The 13,379-nt window shown below is 46.3% G+C and overlaps 1 protein-coding gene across 1 annotated transcript; it reads left to right on the top strand.

Moving 5' to 3' along the window:
* Positions 1-10,429: 10,429 nt before the first annotated feature.
* LOC112895920 (GDSL esterase/lipase At1g28600-like) lies at positions 10,430-12,760 on the top strand. Its single transcript, XM_025963923.1, has 5 exons — positions 10,430-10,808; positions 10,907-11,125; positions 11,461-11,609; positions 11,697-11,973; positions 12,372-12,760. Exons 1-5 carry the CDS (start codon positions 10,532-10,534, stop codon positions 12,641-12,643), a joined length of 1,194 nt encoding a protein of 397 aa, XP_025819708.1. The 5' UTR covers positions 10,430-10,531; the 3' UTR covers positions 12,644-12,760.
* Positions 12,761-13,379: the final 619 nt, after the last annotated feature.

Here is a 13,379-nt window from a genome sequence, read left to right as displayed (position 1 = left end):
TCAGTTCGTTGTGTGAAAACGATGCCAGAGAAGAAAAATGAGTGATAATGAGACTAAGCTCCTCCTAAGGTTGGTAGAGCGATAAACTTTAGCATCCTATTTGATCCTTTAGTTCTCTCTTTAGACACCGATTAGATGGACTAAATAAAGATTAATTGTAAAATTAATCGCATAAATTACGGCTAATTATCGAGATGAACCTATTGAACCTATTGATGTTGATTAGCCCATGATTAGCATATATTTACTGTAGCACAATATTATCAAATCATGTTTTAATTGGGCTTAATGAATTCATATCATGAATTAGTCTCCACTTATGCAATTAATTTTATAATTAGCCTACATTTAATATTTATAATTGTATCCAAACATCCGACGTGACAAGATTAAAACTTTAGTCCGTGTGATCCAAATCGCACCTTACACCTCCTGGTGCAACAACAAGTACCAACTATACTAGAAACTAGAACTAGACTAGACTAGAAATTTCTAGTAGCGAAGGAAAAGCGTGAAACAATGTCATGTCGCGGCTCGACATGTTAGAAGGAGCTAAATCAATAGGTGCCAGAGCTGCTGCAATTGCTTTAGCAGGAGCTGCTTGCTAGGCGGAAGACACCACTGGGCGGATTCCAAGCGGGTTCATCCTGCGACGGTGACTGACGCGACGCTATTCTGAAAAGGGCCCCTTCGGGCCATTTTTGTGGGTACTTTTTTTTTACTTTTTAGAAAGAAAAAGCTCCTTTTTCGAAAGATTACCCCTGTATTTGTTTATGCTTTGGCGCTCATTCGTTTCGCGCGCGGGGAGGCAACGAAGTTCAATTCAAAAGACCGCAGCGGAGTGGAGCAGCCGCGACACGAAGTTCCTTACCTTAGCTGGATCTTGCTGGTGCCACCTAAACGGTAAGTATAGGCGGTGGATGTCTGACGTTTGGAGTTGTCGTTCGTGCACCCGTCCCCAATAGAAGAACGAGTGATCCCTTCGCCTGCGGATCATGGCCTTACCACAGTATGTGTCTTTTTGTCCGATAAATGCTCAAGTTTTTTACCTTATCTTGTCAGGGAATGTGGTGCCCTCCTTGGAGGGTAGTTATTCCGTTATCCCCAGGGGGTTGATTGCGGAAAGCTAATATTTTTACTAAAAATTTTTTATATCTCGGGTAAAGTTTAACTCACCTTAGAGCATTCATGTTTGGATGAACTAATAATAAAATTAAACATTGTTTATATTAACACTTTTCTTTTTTAAAAAGGAGTATCACTCTGCTTTTCTTGAATGCAAATAAAGTTTAGTACAAGAATGGGGGTTGCCCATTTAACACGACGAGAGCGTAACACAACAGCACAAAAGGAAAATAAAAAGAAGAAGGCTCAAAGCTCCACAATATCTGAAACAGCCACGCTGCTCGGTGAGAAGTTGTGCAGCCACATCTTCATCTTCTCTCCCTCTAAACACCCTCTAAAAGGAGTTTAATTTTAAGTAGATTGGTCGAACCCGAGGGTGAATACGATAATGTCATCTTCACGTTGTAAACCCGTCGTGGGCAATGCTGCTGGCAGGAGAGCAAGAAAATAACTTGCTGGTGAGGGATGGGGGTGCCTAAGACGACTCGTGTGGCAGGACGGGAGAAAACAAAAGACGTTATGTGGAGCTATGAAGACAGGAAAGGAGAAGAAATAGTCGGAAAGAACTATAGATAATGAAAAAGTTAGCCGGTCAGTATATATTTCAATACCGTTTAGCAGGTAGAGAAGTTGAAGAAGAACAAAAGGTAGTAGAAGAAATGAACTTTGGACAAAAGGCATTCGTTAGATGAGAATTCGTACCATTGAGAATAAATGGTGGACAAAAATAGTCACCGGTTGTTTAGAGATTGTTGTGAGTTTTTTAAAAAGAAGCATCTCCGAAAAAGATATCCGTACAAAAGTTCCAACCTCCACCACCTTGAGTTATTACGGATTGAAAATTGAGATGATTGCTATGTTGAATACTCAGAGTTGTTTGAAGCTATGGACTAATTTTTAGTCCAGATCACATTGGATATCGGACATTTGATGCCAATTAGGAAGATTAAACATAAGCTAACTGTAAAACTAATTGTATAAATAGAGATTAATTCACGAGGCGAATCTAGTAAACTTAATTAATTCATCATTAGTATATATTTACTTTACCATAATATTATCAAATCATGAACTAATTAGATTTAATTGATTCATCTCGTAAATTAGCCTTCATTTATGCAATGGATTTTATAATTAGTCAGTATTTAATATTTCTAAAATTAATACCTAAAAATTCGATATGATAAAACTAAAGAGTATCGAGGAACCCAGTAGTCCAAGAAACGATTACCTCAAAAGCTTAAAAGCTTCTAGTAGGTCTCCTGCGGGTCTCCTTCGACTTCCGCAGCGGCAGCCGCGGGCAGCTAGCAAGGCTGTGCGCGCGGCGTGCCATAAGTGCCATCCTTCGTGCCCGCGGCGGCACGCCGTTCGCGCTCGTCCGAGAACCCGCCCCTCCCGTCGCACGCCGCGTGGCGCGCACGGACGCTCCGGGGCTGCGCGGGGCCGGTGTCCGCGCGTCTTGATCTGCCTCCTCGCCGCAGGATCCTGCTCCGGCTCATCGGCCACCGTGCTCAACGGAGCACCGGTTCTCAACAACGGTAAACTGAAGCGTGGGCAAGAAGATCACGTCCGGCTCCACCGGAAGTCTCGTTCGAGGCTGCGAGTTCTCCAGCGCTCCAATTCTAAAGAGTTGGAAGCGTCCACGGCGATCTTTGATTGTGACCTTGATGACTTCATCGGTGCACTCGACGAGCTACCACCTCCCAAACCGAATTTGATTCGGTCCAAAGCCACGTGCACTAAGCCCTTCTCCGAATTGGAGGAGGACTTGGATTACCTACTACAACTCGGGAAAGGAGAAGCCACCGTACAACGGGAGGCTCCCCTCTTCGATAACTCCTCAAGGCCCTAATTAAACGGCCGCCAAGGCCCAACGATCGCATCAACTCAATCGGGCGGACTCATGCATCGGAAGGCCACGAAACTCCTCGAGCTATTCGACACTAGCTTACCTCTCTACGACATCAACTCCGATGAGCTCCCGTTCCAGAAAGGCGGGCCCCTCAATCCCTCTAACAGAGAAGAGGAGCAACCCGCTAAGAACTCAACGTTGGAGGTGTTCATCTACGTGATTATTTTCTAGTAACGTTGCATTTACTAGTTTCTGACTGGTACTTTATGTTACTCTTATATTTCCAGTAATGCTACGTTTACTAGTTCCCGACTAGTATTCTCTGTTACTGAAGAGGCATTGCTCCCACACTTCCAGTAACGCTGCGTTTACTAGTTCCCGACTAGTACTCTATGTTACTGAAGGGGTCTCGCTCCTATACTTCTATTAACGCTGTGTTTACTAGTTCTCAACAAGTACTCTATGTTACTGAAGGAGTCTCGCTCCCATACTTTCAGTAACCCTATGTTTAATAGTTTTCCGACCAGTATTCTATGTTACTGAAGGGGCCTCGCTCCTATACTTATAGTAACGATGTGTTTACTAGTTCCCGACTAGTACTCTATGTTACTGAAGGGGCCTCGCTCCCGTACCTCCAGTAGCGCTGCATTTACTAGTTCCCGACTAGTACTCTATGTTACTAAAGGGTCATCGCTCCCATACTTCCAGTGACGCTGCGTTTACTAGTTTCCGATTAGTACTCTATGTTACTGAAGGAGCCTCACTCCCGTACCTCCAGTAACACTCTGTTTACTAGTTACCAACTAGTACTACGGGCCGAGGCGCAAAGACTACCTGTGATCGACTCCGACTACTTCAAGTACTAGCTTAACGGTTTGTATGAACCAACGGCATGATTCACTGCGAGAAGTCGAAGAGGCTCCCATGCCTACAAAAGCAATCCAGCGTACCACACGATGCGAATAAATCCTAATTCGCTTATTCTCCATGTATGGGACTTTATGCTGGACACCAAGTCGTCGACTACCTCCAGAAGCGTGACCTTCCGAGTAGTTCTGCATTGGGCATCTCGTATTATTTATTTAAGTCCTATGATTTTTTGTGTTACTCTACGAGTAAGCACACCGAACACATCAACAGGCAACAAAAAATAAAATATATATACATGTTTACATAGATGGACAGGTGGTTCAGTGATTACACATCATGTTCACTCGTGCTCTAAGCTTTCAATCAATCTCAGCCACTGGTTTTACTTCTTCAATATACTCTGAGAATTTCTCCTTAGAGCAATCAGCAGACATACCATCAACCAGTGGGTTCAAATTGGCCTTAGGCCAGTAGGACTTTACGAGCCCAAGGATGCGCGCTACATAAATTTTGGTGGTCTCCGAGATGTATCAAGAAATCTTTTGTGGGGCTTCACGGAGTTGCTCTAGCAGCATCCTCTCGTTGATTACCCTCTCTTCTGGAGGATCCACCATGTCTACGACTATTTGCGTCGCACCCTTGAGCTCTTCAAGTTCCTTATCTTTCAGCTCCTTCTCAGCGGCCATGTCCCTGATCTGAGTCATACACTCTGCAAGTTGCATATATGCATCTTGGGGCACTTTAATCAACTTCTCTGCATCATCTATTGTATGGCACAACAGATTCTCCACGTCAGTCACCAGATCTTCTTTATATTTTATTATATTATTGAGTTCTGTGGATAATCGACAAAAGAAAGAACTCGCACGAGTTCAGATACAAGCAAGTGGATAAAACAATGCAAGGCAAAAGCAATCAGCAGATTGTAACCTCGGTGAGTCTTGGCCATAGCCTTGTTCTTGTTTGTCAGATTTTCAATGTCCTTCTTGGAGAGCCACACCTCCCGGGTACGCTCCTGTTTCAAAGTATTGAGTTCATTCTGAAGCTCAATATTTTTCATGATTTCCTCTCCAATTCGGCGGTCTTTCTCCTGCAATTGGCAAGCTCCATCTTCCATTGGTCTAAGCTTGTCTGACTTGATCCTGGATCGATTGACTAAGGTCTGCATGATAGGGAAAAAAGCAGTCGGATAACTCATCTACTAGTCAACAAAGTCAGATTTAATCAGTACATATCACTTACCGTGGAAAACTTGTATAATTCTTTGAAAGTAGTCTGGAACTCCATCAAGGTCGCCAACGACAGTATTGGAGCATCAATGAGTTCAGTTAGGATGGCATGTTGCCACTTGGGAGGAGTCACCAGAATACCACCTGAAGAGGGACCCGTAGCGTCTTGATCTTCAGCGGCAGACTGCTGCTGCGGGTTATCTGAACCAGTACACCTTGAAATCAGACATATGACGAGTACATTATTATCTATGGATGGAGGCGTTTCAATGTGCTCACCTGCAGGCATCTCCGGGTTTACATCCCTAACCACAGGCTCTTCCTTGACGCCTGGCTGGTCTCCCGCTCCGATCCTGTCAGCTTCGGCATTAGCAGACACCGAGTTCTCAAGCGGCACGGTTGCCGGCACCGTGTCAGTCGCGGTAGCATCTAACATTTTCTCTGGCCTGGGGGCTGGAAGTCCCGTGGCATCGCCACGTTGCTCCAAGCCTAGAGCAGTGGATGGCCTACACACAAAGAACAACTATCAGAGTTATCATCTACAACAACGAACCTAAAATTCACAAGGAAAAAGTACTCGGATACTCACAGAGTGGATTTCTTCACTGATAATACTTTCCTTCTAAGTACCCTAGGTGATGGAGCTGCACCCAGGGTACTCGCCAACACCGTTGTACCAGCCGAGGGCGGTGTCTGCCTTGGTGGGGCAACCACAATGGTCACCATTGAACTCAGGCCAAACGCGGGCGGTGATTGCCCCAGCGCGGCCCCAAAGGAACCTGACGACAGGTCCACTGTGACGGAGGGTACACTCTGCTCCCTCACAGTATCATCCCCGACTGTATCCTCAACCATTCGTTTTGACTGCTTGGGGATTGAGGAGCTACCAGAGCAGAGTCAAGAAAAAGGGAGATGTCAACAACACTCAGCAACTGCAAATTGAGCAAAAGTACTCGCAAGTTTAGGAAAAGCTCTTACCTGGGTGTTTCTTCATCATTACCACCCGGCGAAGCGCTTGCTCTGCGCTTCCGGGTAGTAACCTGCGGCTTCTTTGGGTGACTCGGCAAAAGATCACCACCAGGAGACCTTGTGCCTTCCTAGGAGGTCTTCATGGATTTGCCCTTTCACCTCAGCCAGAGTGCGGTCATCATCAGTTTCATCACCCTCCTTTTCCTCGCTTGATGCTGCGATGGCAAGAGGATGGGTGGAAGGCATCAAGTGGCTTGGGCGATCGATGTCCGGCATCAGAGGTATGCTCCTATACACATTTACATCATCCTGTAACAGGTTCAAGTTATTGTCAGTACGCGTCAACATCAGGGACTGAGAAGTACTCGATAGAAAGACACGACTACTTACCCCTGCCTGTTTGGGATGATTTTTGATAGTGAACAACTTTGATGGCATATAGGGCACCGTCTTGGCATCAAGGAGTACCCGGCTTACTCACCTCATAGCTTCAGCTTGATGAATTTGCTCTGCAGAGAACCGAGATGGATCTTTGAGACCCATGTACTCGAAGCCAAAGCGAGTGCGCTGTTGCAGCGGTTGAATTCGTCTCCCTATCCAAGAATACACCACCGAAGCTCTGGTGACTCTCTCATCCCTGAGCTCCTTGATCTTGGTAAGCAGCTCGTTGACTTGGCTCTGCTCGGGGGCTCTCTTCGTCCATCCTGCAGTTATCTTCGGGACTCCAGCGGTTCTCTCTGGGAGTGAAGGCGCGTGGTTCCCAATGTAGAACCAGCATTCTTTCCAGCCAGACAGGCTTGACGAAAACTTGTATGGGATGTATTTTTTTTCTCTAGGCCTTGCCTAAGTTGGAGGCCAGCTCCTCCAACTACTTCTATCTTGTTAGCACTAGGTTGAGCTCTCAGATGAAAAAGATGACAAAACAAGTTGAAATAGGGTTCTATCCCTAAGAAGGCTTCACAGAAATGTACAAAGATGGCTATGTGGAGGATTGAATTGGGATTCAGGTGGTGAAGTTGGATGCAATAGTGAAAAAGGAGAACCGCGGAAGAAATCAGAAGTCGGTAACGCTAACCCGAGCGTGACAAAGTGCTGGAATAGCACTATCTCATCAACCTCTTCATACGGCCTCCTATCCCCAGTGGCGGCGCGCCACTGGATGATCTCTTGGGGCTGAAGCAGTCCTTCATCTACAAGTACTTTTAGATTGGCTTCGAAGCACTTACTTGTTCTCCACCCGTCCCAGCGGTGGCGGCAGGCTTGGAGTAAAGTGCTGGGATAGCACTATCTGAACCTCTTCATACGGCCTCCTATCCCTAGTGGTGGCGCGCCACTGGATGATCTCTTAGGATTGAAGCAGTCCTTCATCTACAAGTGCTTTCAGATCGGCTTCGGAGCACTTACTTGTTCTCCACCCGTCCTCAGCGGTGGCAGCGGGCTTGGAGTCTTTCCCTTTCCTGTTGAGGCGCCTTTCTTGCTCACCATTCTTGATGTCACGAGTTTTTTCACTCGCATATGCTTGGGGGCTGAGGATTGGAGGTGGCGGAGACACGCTCTGGGGAAGCAGGGCCTCTTATCGACTACTTTCCGCATAGGGAAGGAGCTGGGGATAACCTAGATCTAATTCTAGAAGCGGCGGCGGCTGCAGGACAGAGGAAGATGAAAGACTACTGCAGTAAAAAGGGTGAGTGAAAACCCTAAGTTACCGCGCTGCTAAATAACTAGCGGCGGGCCCGATTTTATCTGGTTTTACTGTGCGGAACGCGAAGAGTTTTTCTTGGCTTAAGGTTTGTTTTGAGCGGCAATTTAGGGATTATTTGGTGAAGTTATTTGCTTAACCATTTTTTTCAGGAATGCCATCCTGAAAAAAAAGGGTTTTCGAATTTCAGAACCAATTTACCTATTTAAACCATCAATACAAAGCCTTAATTTTTTCATAACCCATGCCACGATTCTTGAATATTTTTTCCGAACCTTTGGGATTTAGATTCAAGGCTCGGGGGTTGTGGGACACGTGTCATCGATAGCTTATTTTTAAATTTTTGGAAGGTAAGAAAAGAAAATTTAAGACTAATTTGATCCTCAGCATGATTCTTCGATTCAACCTAAGACTCGGGGGCTACTCCAATGGAGTGCGAGTTCAATCGCACCCTATATAAAAGAAGACTTGAAAACTATTTGGAGCTTGAGCACCTCATAGCCTCGATACAACCAAAGAAGTACTCGGGAGACACCTTCGTGATGAAGTTCGGAAGAACTCGAAGACGCCTTTAGAAGTATTCGGAAGCTTGCAATACTCGACTACGAAGAGCTTGGGAGCTCGTCGGACCCAGAGCCACGGGACTGCGCACACGGCGTACATATTCTAGGATAAGGCATGGTATGGCCCACATCCTACACCAATTGTAATTACTCGTACAAGAGTAGGACTAGTTGGAATAGAAGGAAACTAATTGAGTAGTACTCAGATAAGACTCCCAAGCTACCATCAGGATAGGACTTTCATGTAACCCAATCCCACCAGACTATGTAAGGGCGGGCAGGGACCCCTCCAAATATTAGATCATCTAAAGCAATACAAACCACCACACAGGACGTAGGGTATTACACATACTTCGGTCCGAACCTGTCTAAAGTTTGTATTCCTTGTATCTTCGAGTTCGTGATCTCAGCAACATCCCATCTACAATCTACCATCTCGAAGGTATCCCACGGTGAGACTTAAACGTTAAACACGGCCAACCAATACTGCTTCGGCCAACATCAAATAAGCTGTGCTAGGACATGGGAGGACCCGTTGTTCATAAACCGCTCCCTGTAGCCTGTAGGTACCTAACTACTTATCCAGCTTTAGCTTTGCTTGATGGGGGCTAAATATGTTAGCTAGCCCATTAGTAGACCCACAAGATGCTGCATCTTTTTTTTTTCTGCATCCATGCTTCCCTGCAAGCTACTTTGAAGCTAGTGTTCTGAATACTTTGGCTGTCTTCTGTAACCATTATACACGGAGACGATCATCGGAGTCTAGCAAAAGTTTCACCTCGCTCGTGGCCCCGTGCATTTCGTGCTCGCTTGGCGCCGTTATGGCTGGCGGGAGATGCAAGCGACCAGCTACATGGTAAAGCAATTCACTTTTTTTTTTCTTTTGATGTTACAGGTAGGGGTAGGGGTGGCAAAGAATATTAAGTTTTAGTCTAGATAATCTAAGGATCGGATTCTAAAAGGACCGGCTTTAATTTTATAAATTTTAAGCTAAAAATATATAAATAAAGATTAAATTGGACTGTGAAGAGAGTATTAGGACCGTCATCTGTTGTCACCCCTAGTTACAGGTGAGGTTTGGGAAGATGGAGTTGAAGAACGGAGGAAGTGCTTGGGTTGGGTGAGGTGTCAGGATTTTGAGAAAGAAGGGCTTGACAACTATTGAAACAAATAGGATAACTCTAACCCTCCGGTGGCTTTTATCCAAGTTTTTGCTTTGCGTCCTGTCAGTGTCATATTCACTAGAAACAAAGGGTCAAAGTTTTGATAGTACCTCAGCTCCTGGGTTTGACTTCTCGTGGGAGCGAATTTTTTAGAATTTAACCGTGCTGTGGTAGGTGACATTTCCGTGGAGAGGGAGGCGCCTGCGATAACTTTATCAATCTCGAGGATTTGCCGGCTCAGTCTTTGAAGATATCCATAGAGATATGATTTGCGTACGTGTACGTGTGTTTATAGGGCTGAGTGTGCGTGCGTTGTGAGTGTTTAAGTTGTACAGCTTTGTATCGTATCGACGTTATAAGCAACATGTACCTTAATTCGGAGAAAATATATATTCGGTAGATGGCATCCGCAAATAAGTGATGTTTTAGACACCAATGCGGTACAACTTATTATAATAGCAAAAAATATAGAAATGGACTCTCGAACCAAGGATTACGTTACAACGACAGGCTTGGCTCAAGATAATAACTTCTAGGCGTCAGTCCTTCCTGATTTGCGAATGACTAGCCAGCGCATATATAAAAGGGACCACGCCAAATCAAAATCAGATTAGGATCGCACACCTACTCCTCGATTCATGGAGAAGGAAATAATAACAACGCCCACACGAGTCTTGAAAGAGTTGGAGAAGTGTTCGCTCCGACGGAGTATGTCTGTGGACCGACCGACCGACCGACGTAGCATCTCGAAAGGAGCACGGACCGACCGGCCACTTGTTACGCTGCCGCGTCAGCAGTAGTGCCCTCCAGTGCCACTGTCTGACAGCCTCCCGACCACTGGCGGACGGCCAAATGGATCCGGCTCAAGTGGTCGCGGGCCCCAGGTTATGACGGGCCCACAAAACACTAGTTGGCCTTTCCCCTCGGTTAATTGGCCATCCCGACGTTTAAGCGCGACAAGAGGAAGAGGCGTTATCAGGCTTGTTCCGATTCTTTCTTCCCGCGCCCGTCTCCAGCAGCGCCGGGAGAGACCGAAGACTAGTCCAAAGGAGGGCAAGGCCATGGGTTCCTCTCCTTCCGGCGGGGGAAGAGCACGGCTGTTGTTTCCGATGGTGGTGGCGGCGGCGGCGGCCGCGCTAGCTGGGGCGGCGCCGGCGCCGGCGCCCGCGTGCTACGCGCGCGTGTTCAGCTTCGGGGACTCGCTAGCGGACACGGGCAACCGCCGCTTCGTGTACCCCAACGACTCCGACCCCGTGCTCCGGCTCCCCTACGGCGAGACCTTCTTCGACCGCGCCACCGGCCGCTTCAGCGACGGCCGCATCGTCCTCGACTTCCTCGGTAGGCCAGCCACAATAAATGCTCCCCCCTCTAGGTATCCACTGAACAGCTCACGACGAGCAGCTAGCTGATTCCGAGAGTCGAACAAAACCCTGCAGCGGACGCGCTGGGCCTCCCGTTCGTGCGGCCCTACCTGAGCGGTCGGCGCGCCGAGGACTTCGCGCGCGGGGCCAACTTCGCGGTGGGCGGCGCCACCGCGCTCGCCCCGGAGTTCTTCCGGGACAGGGGTTTCAACATGAGCAACGTGGTGCACCTCGACATGGAGATGAAGTGGTTCCGGGACATGATCGGCCTCCTCTGCCCCGACGGCATCGCCGGTGCGTATGCTACCTGCTTTCACCTCTCAGATTTGGCCTTCCTTCTGCTCATGAGACGATCCAACCAAAGCTGTGCTGCAAAAATCACCGGGAGTATTTACTAGTACTAGTACGATAAACTCCGGCTTTAATGGGATGAGAAGTCAACGGTGAAGTTCATTGTCGTGCCGTGAGCATCACCGGCAAGCTGCTATAGAATAATACGGCGTGGCAGTACTGACGATGTTGACCTGCGCTTAAGAAAATCTCGGTGATCTGATCACAACAAGCAGACTAGTTATCATTAAGTGCTACTCCTAGTATTCAGAAGCCTGAGCCATGTTCGTTCATTGCAGGTTGCTCGGACGTGATGAACCAGTCCCTCTTCCTGGTTGGAGAAATCGGAGGCAACGACTACAACCTACCTCTTCTCGAAAGAATGCCCTTAGACGTTGTCATCGCTTTCGCACCGATCGTTATTGCCAAAATCTCCTCGACAATCACCGTGAGTACCCAGTTTTGCTGCGCCCGTCGTTTTCGCTGGCATCTTGCACGGATAGAAATTAAACCCAAATTCGCATCGAGTTTTCAGGAGCTGATTGGGCTAGGAGCCAAGACTCTGGTGGTTCCTGGAAATCTGCCTATTGGGTGCATCCCCAACTACATGTTCGTATTCCGGAGCGATAGCAAAGAAGATTACGAGGCGGAGACAGGTTGCATTGGGTGGTTGAACGAGTTCGCACGCTACCACAACAGACTTCTGATCGAGGAGCTGGAGAGGTTGCGCGAGCTCCATCCTGGCGTGACCATCATCTATGCTGACTACTACGGAGCCGCCATGGAGGTTTTCGTTTCCCCGCAACAATATGGTGAGTCTGTATACCTATGCCTTTTGTTTTCTGCTACAATTTTGGTAGGAAAGATTTTAAAGGACAATGACACGGAAATCGATTGAATTAATCTATTTTCATCCTGTCACGGAGAGAAAACAATTAGACATGCCCACCTCACAACATGGCACACTGATAACAAGTCCACCGATGGTAGGTTGTTTGTCTATTCATGCTCCAACCTTTCATGGTAGGAAGCGAAAGTGACTTAACGAAAGTAGCAATAACTCTGGTCAAAAAAGAAATGTGGATCGAATTAAGCAACTAAGAAATTCATAGGATCTCCTGCAGAAACAGGGAAGGTAAAAGCAACATGTTACCTTCACAAGAACTTGTTGCTAATGCCCTGGTTTACCATTGCCATGACTGCGGTTCAGGAATTGAGCATCCCCTGGTGGCTTGCTGTGGCGGAGGGCATCCCCACGGTGTGGGCGCAAGTGCAAGATGTGGACGAGGAAAATACAGTTTGTGTCGTAATCCAGAAAAGTATGGATCATGGGACGGCTTGCATCCTTCAGAGGCTTTGTACAGGGCAATTGCAACGGGCCTGCTACGAGGCTCATACACGCAGCCTCCGATTCCTACCACCGCCAATTCATGTACACCTCTTACTGAACTCGGCTATTCTACCGAATACAAACCACTCTAGATATGTAATTGTATAGCCACATTTAGTTGTGTTTACCTAAAAAAAAGTGTGGTTAAAAGATGAATGATGATGTCCTCACAAAGAAAAGATTTAATGCGTATGCCATCTTTTTGCAAGGGAATTCAATTTTTCTACAAGCAACGGATATATTTCTTTTTTTTCCCCTGAAGGCGACGGATTAGTGATCTTTGTTCAACACCAGCTTCACCCGCCTTTCCTCCAACTAGAGCGTGACTTTGCGGCATGCAAATGTGCAGTCGTGATCCACAGATCATGGAAAAAATAGATTTTTCATTTTTTTTCCTCAGACTAGTGGAGACGCATGTGCCACAAGCACGTGTTTTTCAAAACACCCAATAAACAAGTTTTTTATTTATAGAAAATAAAATAAATAATAATATTTATTTATCGTAAAGATGTACCTGAGGAGAGAGGCTCATGCGGCACGCACATATTTTCAAAAAAATCTAGTGAACACAAATTTTGACAGTTCATGGAAATAACAATGGAATTAGGCTTCCTTGGTAACAGAGGAATAAAAATGGAATTTTCAACGTTCTGATTCCTATAAAAGCATTCCTTCCGAACAAACAAATATTCATGATTTCAAAAGATATGTTAATATTGGCAATAAAATAGAATACCGTATTCAAAATTTTTCTCAATTTGAATTATTACAAGTATTCGAGCTTTCAAAAGATCTGCACTGTTCAGAAAAAATAGATTCGATTAGGTA

This window comes from Panicum hallii, chromosome 5 (genome assembly GCF_002211085.1).
Source record: "Panicum hallii strain FIL2 chromosome 5, PHallii_v3.1, whole genome shotgun sequence".
Lineage (NCBI taxonomy): Eukaryota > Viridiplantae > Streptophyta > Magnoliopsida > Poales > Poaceae > Panicum > Panicum hallii.
Note: the sequence above shows the minus strand (reverse complement) of the source record. Positions and strands in the feature narration are given on the sequence as shown.

Excerpts from the sequence above, each read along its gene's own strand:
- LOC112895920 (XM_025963923.1), top strand. The coding sequence starts at position 10,532 with ATGGGTTCCTCTCCTTCCGGCGGGGGAAGAGCACGGCTGTTGTTTCCG. Across the intron at positions 10,809-10,906 it reads CATCGTCCTCGACTTCCTCG|CGGACGCGCTGGGCCTCCCG; the intron begins GTAGGCCAGCCA and ends AAAACCCTGCAG. Across the intron at positions 11,610-11,696 it reads AAATCTCCTCGACAATCACC|GAGCTGATTGGGCTAGGAGC; the intron begins GTGAGTACCCAG and ends TCGAGTTTTCAG.